At 52.6% G+C, this 15,497-nt stretch overlaps 5 protein-coding genes across 5 annotated transcripts; 2 read left to right on the top strand and 3 right to left on the bottom strand.

Annotated features, from left to right (window-relative positions):
* Positions 1 to 210: 210 nt before the first annotated feature.
* CkaCkLH20_03136 (uncharacterized protein) lies at positions 211 to 5,453 on the bottom strand (the record flags this gene model as incomplete). The annotated part of the gene is made up of 4 exons (XM_038885855.1): positions 211 to 253; positions 3,410 to 4,202; positions 4,276 to 4,976; positions 5,035 to 5,453. 4 exons carry the CDS (start codon positions 5,451 to 5,453, stop codon positions 211 to 213), a joined length of 1,956 nt encoding a protein of 651 aa, XP_038749054.1.
* A 1,980-nt stretch (positions 5,454 to 7,433) lies between these two features.
* Positions 7,434 to 8,378, top strand: CkaCkLH20_03135 (uncharacterized protein; the record flags this gene model as incomplete). The annotated part of the gene is made up of 1 exon (XM_038885854.1): positions 7,434 to 8,378. One exon carries the CDS (start codon positions 7,434 to 7,436, stop codon positions 8,376 to 8,378), a length of 945 nt encoding a protein of 314 aa, XP_038749053.1.
* Positions 8,379 to 8,531: 153 nt separating this feature from the next.
* On the bottom strand, positions 8,532 to 10,670 carry CkaCkLH20_03134 (major facilitator superfamily transporter; the record flags this gene model as incomplete). The annotated part of the gene is made up of 9 exons (XM_038885853.1): positions 8,532 to 8,715; positions 8,783 to 9,112; positions 9,172 to 9,662; positions 9,721 to 9,843; positions 9,911 to 10,030; positions 10,087 to 10,150; positions 10,200 to 10,231; positions 10,287 to 10,398; positions 10,471 to 10,670. The coding sequence occupies 9 exons, from the start codon at positions 10,668 to 10,670 to the stop codon at positions 8,532 to 8,534; spliced, it is 1,656 nt and encodes a 551-aa protein (XP_038749052.1).
* Positions 10,671 to 11,192: 522 nt separating this feature from the next.
* On the top strand, positions 11,193 to 13,214 carry CkaCkLH20_03133 (amidase; the record flags this gene model as incomplete). The annotated part of the gene is made up of 7 exons (XM_038885852.1): positions 11,193 to 11,486; positions 11,572 to 11,694; positions 11,755 to 11,904; positions 11,968 to 12,389; positions 12,452 to 12,575; positions 12,635 to 13,037; positions 13,099 to 13,214. 7 exons carry the CDS (start codon positions 11,193 to 11,195, stop codon positions 13,212 to 13,214), a joined length of 1,632 nt encoding a protein of 543 aa, XP_038749051.1.
* An 83-nt stretch (positions 13,215 to 13,297) lies between these two features.
* CkaCkLH20_03132 (uncharacterized protein) lies at positions 13,298 to 14,916 on the bottom strand (the record flags this gene model as incomplete). Its single annotated transcript, XM_038885851.1, has 2 exons — positions 13,298 to 14,674; positions 14,770 to 14,916. 2 exons carry the CDS (start codon positions 14,914 to 14,916, stop codon positions 13,298 to 13,300), a joined length of 1,524 nt encoding a protein of 507 aa, XP_038749050.1.
* Between the last annotated feature and the right edge of the window lie 581 nt (positions 14,917 to 15,497).

Below are 15,497 nucleotides of genomic sequence, written 5' to 3'. Positions count from 1 at the left end.
TGCGGAGGCCGACCCATGCGTCCACGAGGCACGGGAAAGCTCGCAGTGAGACCACTTCACGGCACTATCTTCCATTTCAGGTCCGTTGAATCTACCTCCCAGCCTTACCCCAGGTTACGCAGGCATGAACCAGCCACCCTGCATATGGGCCTCACTCAAACGGCAAGCTGATTGACGGCCTTGCTCCCTCATTCTGTGTGCGTTCACTCTTTATGGCTTGATTCCGTTGCTGACGTTGAGGTACCATGTAGATCTATGTTATGCCCAGCATAGCTGTCTTGTTCCGCGTTGCACCCGTAGTTAATTGCGATCGAGTTCATCTCAACTTTTCTTACCGAACTTGGCTCTCTCACCTGCAGGACATCACGCCTGTTCATCCATGCAGGCCTCGTGGCCCACTACTACTGCACTTGCAGACACAACTTGCATGAAGGGTCAATTCCTTGGTCTCAGCTGATATTATGGCGGCGCAGCACCTTACCCCTCAATTAGCTGCAGCCTTGTAGTCCCGTAGAAGCTCCTTTGACTGGAATTTTCCGAGTTGTATCGGTGATCCAGAAATGCCAGAACTATCCACCATAATATAATGTCTCAGGCTTCCGCGCACCGAGTCCGTTGACACGGGCGTATGACCTCGCTCGCGCTGGACCTGTCCACCCAATCCTCAACTACTCGTGAGCCTCCAGTCATTAGAAAAAAAGCACATGACGGTGCATGGCCATTGGTAGGCAACGATCCCAGCTCTCCACAGCATTTCATGTGGGATGCATGCAGTGCGCTCCGCGGCCCGCCCACCTCTTGACCGAAGATCGCTACCACGCATGTGGCAGCCTAAAATGCAGAAAGAGACCAATTATTTTAGGAGGGCAGCCTCACCTTGGTGATAATGCACGTCGGTGAGAGAAGATGCGGGGAAGGGATGCATTGTGGACTTGGAAGTCAGGTTTTCAACGAAGCGGAACGAAGCCGGAACAATTCTTATGGCAAGTCCTTCCTTTGAACATCGATGTCGTGATTCTAATGCCTAGATTCCTGCATGTTAACACACCGAAGCTTGGTGGCCAATGAGAGTTCGACAGAGATGCCCGTGTATGATGTCGCATGCGTGTAATACACTTCTGATTGTGTTACTGTTCGGAGGGTGTTGTGGAACAAGCCAAGATGACTGGGTGGAATGTGATTTGCTGATAAGTAGATCTTGGAGCCAGAGTGCTGACCACTCCACGGACTGGAGTTTCACCGGACTATCCATATCAAGTCAGTCGTTAACGCGATCTTCGCTCCATGCGGCTTATCTGTCGGCTTAGAACGAGATACTTCTTCGATCATCAACCAAGGTGTCGTCGGTCAAGCTGGAGAGGGCCGATTGCTTTCAGGCAAATTCTGCACATGGTAATATGCACATAAGTGAGGCTCTAAAGCGTCAGAGGCGGTGAATATACACACATCTCGTTTGACAGCTGTAAGATTTCCAATCTCGAAGTGGATGCAATGAAGCAGGCTGCGAAGCACGAAGGGTATTGTACCCGGTAACCGAAGCTGATGTGCGACCAGGCTGAGGGGTCTACCCATCCCATCGAGATGACTACCTAATTCTAATGCCACTTACCTACATCTTGATTAGCATATACGTAAGTATAGCAGACATTTTGCCCGAGATTATCCGAGATCATGAGAGCTCTCCTCCCAATCACCAAAGATATCATTGGATCACACTCGTGATTTGACTTTACTCCGAGGAATTACGAGAACTATAGTATACAACTGATATATATTTCAACAAACATAACTATATATAAATAGTTCTTTAACTAAAAGCAGAACCGGAGTTGCGCAGGTTTGACTTCTGCGTCTACAAATAATCTTAATTCTTAGAGCCCTCCTATATAATGATATTGCTCAAGGTAACAGCATCATTATATGGTTCTTTCAACCCAGCCTATAGAACACACGCAACAACGATGACGATTCTGACGAAAGGAAATGGCAGAAGACGACAAGAACAACAGTGACAAGAACGACTTGGCAACAGAATGACTTGTCTATGGTAAAGGACTTGCAGATTGTAGTTGATAATGGAATCTCTTTTGTTGCCAGAAGCCATTTCTTCTTGGTGGTTTTGGATACCGGAGCAAGCTGAATATCCGGCTTTTGCTCAAGGGTTTGAGCTTCCAACAATTCCAAGATGCGAACCTTGTTATTAAAGCTGCACTTGTGAGCTATTTGTCTGGGCCCACAGTCGACCATGGGATTGTCCAAGATCTTGCTGTCGCTGAGCGCTCGAAACGTCACCTCTCCGTCGCTCCTCAACTCTAAATCCAAGGGATCTGAGTTGCAAATCGAAAGTGAGAAGCCAAGGTTAGGCGCTCGTTGAAGCAGTTCTTCAATGATGGCACCAATCCATTCCGCGCTACCTCCGTTGGCGAAAATACTGGCAGTGATGAAGCTGAGTTGTATCAGATTTAGAGACCAGTTCTCTTCGACTCTGAGGGACCTAATGGTCCCATCAGAGTTTGGCAACGTTGCTTTCAGATTTAGTGACGAGTTCTTCTCAGACATGAGCGACCTAATAGCCCAATCGACTTTTGTATCAGGACGTATCAAGTCCCTTTCTAGCAGTGCTCTGATGAGGGATACGCCCACATCGTCATGCTCCCCAGCGGACACGGAGCCTGCTAGCACGAGGTTTCGAGAGTGGTTGTAGTAAAACTCGAAGATGCAAGCAATCAGGAGCGAAATTCTTCCTTTGCTGAGGTTTTTTGCTGGCTCGTTCCTCAGCTTCCACAGAGGGTACTCCACATATCCATGTAGAGTGAGGACGAATAGGGGCGAGCCAACCCCAGCGGTTCTTTTTCTCGGAAGATCAACGACCTGAGCATTGCGAAGAAGATAGTTTGGTGAATACGATGCCAAGGAAGAACTCTTTGAAAACACATGGACTTCACCCTCGCGGAACCATTCCTCAAGGCAGTGGAGGAACACCCATGGGGCTTTATCCAGATTGTTTTCTTGACGCATGATGAGAACGTTTGACAGCTCATGGAAGCCATCGGAACGCCAGAAGGAAGAATCATCGAAGTCACCGGCGTTTCTTCGGGACAAAATGATGATGTGGGATAACGCTTCCGAAGTGTTGAAACCTTCCAGGAACGCAAGCATCTGGCTTCTTCGTGTTGTGTCCATAAGAAACTCTTGCACTGAGCGGTGTCCAAACCGTAAGATTGACCCATACTGTGATCCAGCCTCCCAACTGGCAGCGGGGCACTCGACGAGTCCTTTGCAGATGCCATTCAACCTGGTTTTCGTCCATCGCTCAGCACTCTTAGTTGCTTCGAAATTGAATTTAATTGGATGAGTGAAGCCAAAGTCGGGAGTTGGACTTTTCACGTATTCATCCAAGAAGATGTACCCTAAAGCAGGAACCTCTATATCCCAGCGAGTCGCTTCGAGCAGAATAGCAAGAGTCCGGTATGCTCTGGATTTCGCCCAGGTGTCTAGGGAGTCGAGTATATAGGCGAATAGGTCATTGACCTCAGACGGGAGGACGTCAATCTGTTCAAGTATTTCGTCGGGGCCGAACCCGTCTTCAAGACGCGTCTGCATGTTCCTAACGACGAGGGTCACCCAGAAGAAGATCCCCTGGGCTTTATCAAGAATTGCCTCGACTATTTGGTTCATCGTGGCGTTATCCTGGATGCCTCTCAACTTGTCGCGGGCGAAGAGTTCCAAGTCCTGTCTGGTCAGGGTGTGCAGGCGTACTCGTTGTGAGGCGGAGAACCCGTTCATGAACACGTTGTGTTCCCTGCTCGAGACGCAAAACTTGACGTGTCCTGAACTTCGCCGGTGCCAGTCGTGGAGTAGATTGACCAGGTCTCCGTGAGAAACCTCGGCGGTCTTTTCAAGCTCGTCTAAACCATCAATGAAGAAACAGAACCGCGCTTGGGTCTTGTCCGTGGCGGCGCCTTCAATGATGCGTTCGAAAGCCTGAAGAGCCTCTCTATCCGAAATTCGGATTGTTTGGTCTACCTGCCAAGGTGTGGATGAAGCTTGGGACCACTGAGCCGGAAGTATCCAAGATGTCAAGTCCGGACATAGTTCCAGGACCTCATAAACTAGCGTGCGACACATGCCCGCAAGGGACTTCTGATAAGTCGTGCCAAGATTATAGAAAAAGTAGCTTCCGATGACAAGCCTGCGGTTACCTATCCGCAGTGAAGTTAGAGATCTATTTCAAAACACATAGGTGTCTTCAAGAGCGAGAGAAGGAGCACTTACATGTCCTTGACCAAGCTTCAAGTTCAGACTGAACGTCCGGGTGAGCGCATAGAAATTTCATCAAAGTCGACTTGCCCGCGCCAAACTTTGCCGAAAAGTGAAAAATACCCTCTCCAGAGGATAGCCAGTTCATAAATAGCTTTCGAGCAGAACGAAGCTCCTGACCAATCTGTGACACCGAGTCATCGAAACATTTGAAAGGCGATCTCAAGACATCGGCTTTCAAGCTCGAATGGTGGAACTGTTTCCAGTCTTTCGAAAATTCCGCCAAAATATCATCTCCTTCGTCCTCCTCTTCTTCGAAGACGAGTGAATCCGAGCCGTAGGATGAGGCATCTGACACAGAGAAGTCGCTGGGAGGTGGGGAAAAGTCCACTTGTTTGTCCTTGTTGTCCGCTGTCTTAGAAACCAGCCATTCGAAGGTTTTGAAATGAGCCTCGGGTATCATGTCGTGACGCTCGTTGAGGGATCTGGCACTTTCGTATGCAAGGCCTCTCAAAATGCGTTCTTGCGCCACAGCGTGAACGATGTCGTCTGAGACTCGCAGCAACTGCGATAACTGCATCTTCGCCTGGTCGCTGAAACCGGCGACTTGCATGGTGTCGCGCAGTCGATCGAGTGAAGCCGAGATCTCCTGTATTTGGTGGGCAGAGCTCTGAGAGGAGCTCAGAACGGCATGGAGCTTGAGCCTATTCTCCTGACTGTCGAATGAGTTAGAAACTTGGAGGGACGCAGTCGCGACAGTTAGAGAAGTCTTACCTGGCGAGGAAATTGAGCTGCATCTCGAACTGATCGCGACACGAAGCAAGTCTTGCCTCGAGACTTTTCTTTTGCTCCTCATACTTCATATTCTTCATGACGGACCAGACAGCTTGTCTTCTTGAGTTCGGATCCTTCGCCTTGATCTTGTAAAGCAACGCCAACAACTCGATCGCCAACGCCCTACATTTGGCTGCTAGATCTGATAGCTGCAAGTCGCTTCCGACTAGACTGGACGATTCCGGCCCAAGGAGCTTTGTAATGAAGATATCAATGTGACGCGTGACGGCTTCAAGCGACGCATTTTCTTCGAAATCTCCAGCTGCCCGGATGTTCTTGGCCCCTCGAAGTAGTTGCGTCGTGAAGTCAATGAAGGAGATCACATTCGACGCCAAACTGACGGCTGTGATGGGATCCATGATCAGCGATGGGTAATGACTGCTTGTTTCGACTTTTCGCCGTGGACTTCCGCTGTACACCACTTCACGGTCAGTGTTTTCGGTCGAGTGCTTGTGTAGTAACTAGGGGTATAATATTAGAGGTAGAAAGGAGTAATCGAGGTAGCGAGGAGCATTCAGGGCAATGATTGAGGTGGCAAGAAGTGGAAGAACCAAAATGACCAGCACGTAAAGAAGTTCGCTCAGCCACCTCATACAAAATCCGGAAAAATACATACTCCATTAACCCGAACAGTACCCATAACGCCTAATCCTAACCAATAACCCAAACCCTACCCCACCCTAACCACCCTAACCCCACCCTAACTACTAACCCTAACCGCCTTTAGCTAGACTTTTGCCTTATTAGGCTTAGTCTAGTGCACGGGACTCTCACCTCAACTAGGGGGGGCCATTATCAGCTTGTCGCATCACTCCTGCAGCTGGGCGGCGCACATCAAACATCTCCACTCGAGTACATGCATGTTGGCGCCAACATACTCAATCCCGCCGTTGTCGTATGTCCTACTTCGTTTCGAGTCACCTGGTTGGCTGTCATACAAGCCATTTGACCTGACCTGCGGCCAAGCCAGCGGTTATGCAGCCAATCGACTTTCTTCAAACAAATGCTCAATTGCCATCGGTGTGTCCGCTCATAGTGTACGCTGGCGCAATAGCAATGGGAAGATGAAGTAGGCACCATGAGGGCCGTTATGTTCGGTCTTGAGAAAAGTCCGACTTAACAGGGCACATAACGCGGAAGGGAACATCATGGAAGTGTTGCATCTAGCCTCGAATGTCTGTTAGCCACTGCCATCGATGCTTGTCCTTGGAAAAAAGCAACCACTCGTTGGATATCGTGCACGTTGCAACGTCGATGCCATTCCAGACCACACTTTTACTTGTCGGTTTTATTCTATAATTTAACGATAACTCCGAAAAGCTAGTATTACACGGAAGCTCACTCTCTGGAGGTCTCTTCTCTGATCGCCGATTAGCCTTGCGGTTCTAAGTCATTGCAACTGTACACGATTCGCAACAAAGCTCTTTCGTGCAGTGCAGCATCACCATGGCCCCAATCGTTGCTTGTAGACTATGTTCATCACGAACTTCCTTTAGTCTAAACCTGTCGGCACTAAGTCTATGGATACACATTCCCGATGCGGACAGTTCGGGCAATACGGCAATGAATGCTTACCCGATGACCTGAGACGAAGGGTCATGAGGTCTAGCATACTTCAGCAGCGTATCGCGATAAAACAAATCATCTATTGGCGATACCCGAAAGGTTCTTCAGCCAGTTGCCAGGTTGCCGAACCCCGAGAAATCGATGCATCATGGAAACAACGATTGACGGGCGCTTGGGGATTCAATACCCAGAGGTCTGGTAGGTTTGATAGCCGAGGCGGAAACTAATCCGATCATTCTCGGTGTTTGTGCCGGCTACTGCTCGAAAAAAGCAAAATTCCCCGAAGTGCTGGCCTCCATATCCTCGTTTGGACGAGTCATTATGCACCAAAAGACCTTAGTTATTACAGGCAATAAGCACGCAACGCGTGGAGTCGCCGACGACACACCAAGAAGACGACGGCTATTCGGAGAAGTTCCCCCTCCTCTCATCGATATTCCCCGCCCCCTCCCCCTCCCCCACTTCGTCGAACCTCCAGGTTGGAGTGTTCCCCCGCCGTCCATCCACAGTCGAAGGTACTCCCCGCCTATTGAAAGCTGTCCCGCACGCTGTTTTTATTGGATCGCGGATTCTCTCCGTCATCGGTGACACCTTGCCCGAGGTGAAAACCACCCCTCGCCCAGTTTCTCGCGAGACGGGTTTTTCTCTTGAGGTTTCACATTCGTTTGCGTCGTTCACGATACCACTGTTTTCTAATCTCAAGGTATGATTTCTCACGGATTTCCCAGCTGAAATTGGTCAGTATCTGACGCTGACAGTCACCAGATTTCAAGATGAAGCTTCTATACCCAACATCCCTCAAGCTGGACGTCGGCAGCCTGGAGGGCTTCTCCGTGGAGCTCGTCCCCTACGACGTCAAGAAGCCCATCGCCGAGGAGCACACCGACGCCGACATCCTCGTCACCTGGACCAACACCGCCGACAACCTCAAGGACGCAGCAGGCCGCCTCAAGAACCTCAAGTGGATCCAGTCCCTCGCCGCCGGCCCCAATGACGTCCTCAACGCCGGCTTCGACGCCTCCAAGATCACCGTCACCACCGGCTCCGGCCTCCACGACCACACCGTCGCCGAGCACGCCCTCGGCCTCCTCCTCAACGCCGCCCGACGCTTCTACGAGATGCGCGACTACCAGCTCCAGAACAAGTGGCCCGCACACCTCGGCGGCCCCCAGCCCGACCGCCCGGCAGGCGCCTTCACCACCCTGCGCGACGCCCGCGTGCTCATCTGGGGCTTCGGCAACATCGCCAAGTCGCTGACCCCCCACCTCCGCGGCCTCGGTTCCCAGGTCAAGGGCATCGCGCGCCACGCGGGCGTGCGCGACGGCGTCGAGGTGTACGGCGAGGACAAGCTCGCCGAGCTGCTGCCCGAGACGGACGCGCTGGTCATGATCCTCCCCGGCTCCGACTCGACCAAGAACGCGCTCAACGCCGAGCGCCTCAAGCTCCTGCCCAAGCACGCGTGGATCGTCAACGTCGGCCGCGGCACCTCGGTCGACGAGGATGCGTTGGTGGACGCGCTCGAGAAGGGCGAGGTCGGCGGTGCGGCGCTGGATGTGTTTGTTACGGAGCCGTTGCCCGAGTCGAGCCGGCTGTGGAAGGCACCGAACGTTATTGTTTCCCCGCACGCGGCCGGTGGTCGCCCGCAGGGTGCGGAGGCCCTTACTGCTTACAACTTGAGACGGTTCCTGGCTGGCCAGCCGCTGAAGAATGTCATCTGAAGGGGGGATACATCGGACGGAATGTTTAAAGCGAGCGCTGGAATAATAGACGGGCTAGTATATTAGTAAATACCAAGAGCACGAGCCCAGCCAAATGGCTTTTCCTATCCTCAAGGCGCCTTCGGAGTTGCACGATGGCCTGTGATCAATTCTCTAATGGCTCATTCCCTGTTCCTTCGCCCTCCGAACTGCAGCCCAGTATCTCCTGGCGCTGGATTGCCTGAACCTCTTGCCATACCACATCATGAAGAACATAGACGAGTTCCAAACGAAGCCAATGGCCGCAGCCGTGATGAAGGTATCCCGGAACCCCTGTGCTTTGATCCAGGGGGTAATTCTATGGAATACGTCAGCAAACAATTTTCAACATGTCGTTATCTCGACCATTCTGGCTGAGAACCCACCCATAATTGATGGCACACGACATAGTGTTGCGGACAATGACCGCAGTAGTCACCAGCTCGCCACTGAGCTCAGGATAAGCGCTGATCGCATAGGCGAGCGCCATGGGACACGCAATGGCGTTCGAGATGGACAGCGTGAACTGCGCAAAGACCATACCGAACCAGTGGATGTTGTAAGTGCCTCCCAATCCCCAAAGAATAAGCGAGAACGGCACGAGGATGAGAGACGCCATGAAGGTCCAAAGAATATGCTCCGGTTCCGAGACGCCGTTGTTCCGGCGCGCGAGCCTCACGACGAGCACCTCACCGAGTTTACCGCAGTACATGGCACTATACACAAGGTCAGAGTTAAAATTCCATCATTTCCACGAGTAAGAAAAACAACTTACCCAACAATGACACCGACCGTGCCGCCCAGATAAGCCAGGGCGATCTCCGCGGTCGAGAAGCCGTACTTCTCCGGATACAGCGTCCCGGCCGTAGAGTTCATGATGCTCGACCACACGAGACCGTTGGCGCCGTACATGAGGCCGGCGTAGACGACGACGGGGTAGCTGAAGAATCGGATGGGACCCCACATGACGGGGAGGAGGCGGTTTGGTCGGGACTCGGGCCATATGCTCAGCTTTTGCAAGTACGTCTTCTTCGCCATGCAGACTTGGCCGGCTTCGACGTCCGTCGAGGCGAGCGTCTTGGTGTCAGGGTGGCACGATGCTTTGTCGGATTTCTCTGGGCATTTCCCTTCACCATCACTGTGGGAAGAGGGTGCGCCTGCTGTGAGGCCTGACTCGGTAGACGTGGTGGTTCTGTCGTAGTTCGTCTCTTCCATCAGGAAGAAGCAATACACGAACGCGATGGCTGCCCATATGGAAGACCAGTACTAGTAAACTACTGTAAGCGCTGAGTTAACCCGGATTTCGGTTATGCGATCAACGTACCAGAGTCCATTCCCACCCTTGCCCGTAGTTGATGAACCCAGCTAGGGTGGGAGCCAGTTTACCGGCAAAGGCCAAGGCGAAGCCGTAAAGCGAGAGATATCTGGGTCGTTCGTGGATGAACCACTGCTAGGGTCAGTGTATCTTTCTCTCTATCAATTCTTGCGATTTGGCGATGCCAGTCTACACTTACCACGTCCGTAATGGAGATCTCGCAGAGAGACTCGACAGGAGCCGTGAAGATACCATGGAGGATTTTGTTCGCTAGATAGAGGCTCGGAGTAGTGCAGCGAGGGGCAAGTGCCATAATTATCTATTCCGAAACAACTCTCAGTTTGGGAGAGGATTGGACGAGGCATGTAGACTCACAATGATTCCCGCCATCGAAACCAAGTAGATGGGACGCTTTCCGTATTGCAGAGCAACTGCTTGCCTGCATAATCAAGTAAGCCAAAGCCCAGAGAAGCCGCAATCTCACGTACCAGGGGATACAGGCCCAGCCTGCAAACAAGAACTTTACGATACCATTGTTAGCAGCTGAAGTCGGGTACCACACCATAGAATCTCACCATAACGCCGAGCCCGGTGATCAAGTTGTCGATCGATAGAGATGTGGCGGCGGAGATGGGCTTTGTGACAGAGTACACCGTCGTCGAGGGGAGGACGATCATGAGAGTGTAGCTGATTAAGCGGCAAAAGTCAGCAAATGTCAACATCGCTCGGTGTAGAGTGCCACAAGAACCCATCACGTACATGACTACGCATGAAGTTGACAGCAACTTGCGTCGATAGCTCCAGTTGAGAGGGTCTTCCGGGTCGTCAGACGGCGTCGGGACAAGGATGATATCGTTGCTGTTCGCTGTGTTGCTATGTTTTGACCGAACAGCACCATCGGCGTCGATGAGCTGGATGGTCCCCGGTATAGGGACCTCAAGTGCGGCGTCGTTGGCCATAATGCCCAGTCAAGACTGCCAAAGAAATCCGTTCTGGCTATTCGGAGCTACTTGAAGGAGTGGTGGAGAGCGAAGAAACTCTGTGTGCTTTTATGGCCCCTTATCTTGGTATTAGAGGTGATATCGCATACCAGTTTGCTTGGCGGGACGGCTTTGGCTGTTTTGCGTCAGACATACACTTCGCTGGGGCCCCGGGCAACCCATCTCGGTTGGTGTTAATGCTGATTTGAACAGGATTGTGCTAATTGATAAGAGATATCAGATACAAAACATGTAGTAATTGGGCGTATAGAACAAGCGTCAACGCTATCAGGTCTAGACGCGCGACACGCCGGCGTGAAGGGTCTTCAAAGATAGCATGTGCACATAATGTCTGCTACTTAGACAGCGGGCTTCCAACGCAAGCCGCACCTCCATGACATGTGAGATAAGTTCCAGTTAACCTCGCATCGCATGAATTGTTGCCGCGTACGTCGCTTTCGCCATAATTTCTATGCAAAATCATCCATTCGCAAGTCGAGAATGGGCTCAATCACTCATCCATCCTCCAAACCATGGGAGGCTGTAGCCGAAGTCAGCCGCCAGATACTACGCGACTCCATTTCCAAGAAATGGGTGTTGCATAGGCTCCCGGAGGGCAAGGATGCCGGCAATGTGGTGCAGTTCCTCGACCAATGTGGTATCCTGTCTGCCGAAGAACTCGACATGACACGATCAAATGTCCAAAGGCTTCTGGTAAAGTACAAGTCCGGCGATTGGACTGCTGAAGCGGTGACAACGGCATTCTCGAAGCGAGCAACTGTTGGTAACCAATTGGTAAGTAAAGCTTCGGCCGCTTACCTGCAGCCTTCGAGTTGCAAGCTATCTCTATGTACTCTAAGCTGATTATGATAACATGCAGCTCAACTTCGCCACAGAATTTCTCGCCGAGTCGGCGTTGGAGCAAGCCCGAGCTCTAGACCTTCACTTTCAAAAGACGGGGAACCTGATCGGGCCACTACATGGAATTCCAATATCCGTCAAGGTACAAGAGATGCTTCAAACAACATAAGAATGCCGTGCTGGTCACTAATCACAGTCACAGGAACACGTTGCAATTGGAGGGAGAATATGCCACGCCAGCTTCGTTTCAAAAATATCCAACATCGCTCTTGAGGACGCTCACATCGTCAAACTTCTTAAGAATGCCGGTGCTATCATTCACCTTCGGACCAATCAGCCTCAGTCCCTCATGGTGAGAAAGTGCGCGTCTCTTGACCAGAAAGAAACAAGCTGCTGATGACGAGACATACTCTAGCATCTTGACTGCGACAACAACATCACAGGAATGACTCTGAACCCCCTAAACCCCCTACTGTCGCCGGGTGGGTCGTCCGGCGGGGAGGGCGCGGCCGTGGGCTCCGGCTGCTCGGTCATCGGCGTCGGAACGGACATCGGCGGGTCAGTCCGTGTTCCGGCGTCCTTCTGTAACGCGTATGGCTTCAAGCCCACGGCCTTGCGGAACCCGTCGTTGGGTCTTGTCGGGGTATTGGGTGGCCAGGAATCTATACGCGGATGTGTCGGTCCTTTGGCGCGGGATATGGGCGACTTGATCCGCTTTGAGAAAGCAGTCCTCGACCAGGAGCCGTGGGATACGGAGACGTCCCTGTTGCCGTTGAGCTGGAAGGAGGTGAAGTTATCACCAGGGGAGTTGACCGTTGGAATCCTATCTGACGACGGGTGCGTTCCAGCTAACTGCTCACTTCTCCGAGTTTGCATGCCGCTGACGAAGACCATCGCAGGCTTGTCCGACCTCATCCACCCGTCAGGAGAGCGCTACTGGAGGCTGAGAAACGGCTTGCGGCCGCCGGTATCAACGCGATCCCGTTTTCTCCCCTGGATCATGCCCGTGGATGGGAGATAGTAGTGAGTCGCCACCTTCATCTTTGATTCTGTGAATATTCACCGAGCTGAACGACGCGCAGAGAAAACTATACTTCCCCGACGGTGGTGAACGGATTCGCCAAGCGCTCGCCTCATCAGGAGAGCCACTGCTCCCCCTAACCGAGCACGCACTCTCATTCTCCGCGCCGAAGCCGCTGACCATATCCGACAACTGGGATCTCAACCTGGAGCGCGAGAAGTACAGGCGGGAGTACCACGCGCTGATGAAGGCCCGGGGCGTAGACGTGCTGCTCTGCCCTGCCTACCCCGGGGTCGGGGCTCTACAGGGCCAGGCCAAGTACTGGAACTACACGTCCATTTGGAATGTTCTGGACCAGCCGGCCGTGACGTTTCCAAGTGGCGTTGTTGCGAATCGAACGAAAGATATTCCCGACGCAGACTTCCAGCCGAGGTCGGAGATTGAGGCTAGAGAGTGGGATGCGTGTAAGTCTCCAGCTCCGAAAACAATGGAAAGTGACTAACTCGCGTGCCTTGGCGGACGTAGATGACCGAGACTTGTTTGACGGAGTTCCTGTTTCGGTTCAGCTGGTCGGCAAGCATCATCAGGACGAAGAGCTTCTGGCAGCAGCAAGACTTGTCGAGGCGGCCTTGAGGGAGTAGTCCTGTTCTTTTTCCGTACGCAATGTGACCCAAGAATTCATGCCTCTGATTCATAACTTCTTCGCGTATCCGCAATCAGGCCTTCAGCCCAAGTTGATTACCCACTTCCACCGTCGTAGTAGCTGTTCCCAGTCCCAGTTGTCACCTCCGTTGAGACGCTCCCTCCACACGGCCTCCAGCACCTCCTCCACCGCCTGAATGTTGAGAACCTTGACACGCTCCCTGATGGTGATGAGCTTCGCGGCGCAACGTAGAATGAGATCGTCCGAGACAATTTCCGCACCGGCCAGGAACAGCGGATACGTCAGGCCCGCCTCAGCCGGGTTGCCGGGCGGTATCCGTTCAACTAGCACGATGACCTGACGAGCCAGTACCGGAAGGCGGTGCGTGTGGGCTTTCGACCTGCGATATAGCAGAATGAGGGCGGCTAGGCGGTATGCCTCGGCGAGGGTGAGCAGATCGAGACGGGTACCGGCGTCGAGTCTATCTCCTTCGTCATTGGCGTTGGGAGGAATATCGAACTGCAGAGTGGAGATCTTCCTCTCCAGGTCCAAAAAGAAAATGTTGGCGGAGGGGTCGAAAGATTCAGTCGGATCGTCAATGGGTTTGACAAAACGGATCTTCTGGATGAGGAAGAAGAGTTCTCGCGATAGGCCAAGGAGCGGATGGACCGAGCTAGAGGCCCTGCCTGATCTCGACGGCGGCCTTGTGGATTGTGGTTGATTCATAGCCTCTGGACCTAAGATGTACTTTGCCCAAGGCATTTCGGAATCTCTGAGTCTCGGAGGTGGTGGCGATGAAACCGCCATACAAGATGATCCTTCCGACGGTGGCGTGCCCGCTGCTGAAGTGCCATCCTCGGCCTCTTCGTCCCGATATCGCCTCCCAGCAACACCATCCATGATGAGGCTCATTACATCGTGATAGAGGAAGTGGTTATAAATGCACTCAGCCTCCCAAGAGCTCCGCGCAAAGGCCGTCTTGCCGCCTTGCTGGCGGATGATATTCCGAACACACTCCAGCTGGTCCATCCACTTCTTGGTGTGAGCGCCATTCTGTACTTCCAGGCCGATAAATAGCAGGATGACAGTCAAAGATTCCAGGTGATCCTGCTGAAGATTTCCCAAAAGAGATATCCGGTGCTGCAAGAACTGATGGCACTGCCTCTGGTAGCACACGGAGAGATTCAGGAGTCGGGATGAGCGGGAGACGTCAGCCGTCGCCTTGGAAAGGTGGGCAGACGCGCACGCCAGAATGGCGTTCCGTACGGCATCGCAGTGGAATGCCATGGGTACATAGAGAGATGTGAAGAAACTGGAGGAAGACTTCGCGACTGATATGTTTGGCACGAAGGAGTGTATGTAATAGGACATAAGAATGCGCTGGTCGGCATCATCGGGCGTCAGACTTGGCAAAGGGCTGGGGATTGTCGCAGCAGACTGAGAAGCGATGCTTCGGTGCTGTCGTGTAAGTGAGTTGCTTTCTCCGCCATCGCGGTGTCGTCGGTTTGAGGAGACGGATGTCGCACTGCTGCCACCAGTCCCAGACCTGGAACCATCGTCGGTGCCAACTGGCCGGCGTCGACCATCCCATTTACAGTCGAGTTGAAGTCGCCGGCAAGCGTCACACTCGGGACGGGATCCGGAACAGCGCTTTCTCCTTCGACGGCAGGTGATGCATCCGCCTTTTGAGCGTGGAGCATATCTTCTTTGACGTGGGGTGCCGTCAGACAGCGTCCCCAAATCTTCCGTCATTCTGGGTCAATTGAGAGTTTGAAATAACTGACTGCGAACTTGTCGTGACATAGATATCATACCATACTCTGGAACCATCAAACGATGTTCAGTTAACGATGTTCAGTTGAGGAACAATCCAGACTCCTCGGGATCTCCATCTCCCCTCCGAACTTCGGTCTCCCTAAACCAACAAGATACACAAATATCCGTGGCTCCAGCTAAAGCCACCAATAAGAGGCCACACAACAATCTCTTATCTCGCCCAAGTTCATCCACGGGCTTTTAGGGATGCGGCGCGGCGTGTAGGGCGTCTAGAATGCCAATGAAGAATAGGCTTCACAGTATCAAATGAAGCAGGGTTTGTCACTAGGTCGGGCGAAATCTTGAACAAAAGAGAGAAATAAGAGAAGAAAAAGGGTCGCTGCGTTGTATCGCGCCGCGGCCGGCGAATTGCTAGTGTTAGGGCGTCTAGGGTGCCTTGGCGGACAGCATGTAAGTCGATTCCCTGGTGACGCTGTACTCGCTGGAATTTCCTGGCCGGCTCGGG

The sequence above is a fragment of the Colletotrichum karsti genome, assembly GCF_011947395.1.
Source record: "Colletotrichum karsti strain CkLH20 chromosome Unknown Scaffold7, whole genome shotgun sequence".
Classification (NCBI taxonomy): Eukaryota; Fungi; Ascomycota; class Sordariomycetes; order Glomerellales; family Glomerellaceae; genus Colletotrichum; species Colletotrichum karsti.
This window is presented reverse-complemented; position numbering and strand designations above follow the sequence as displayed.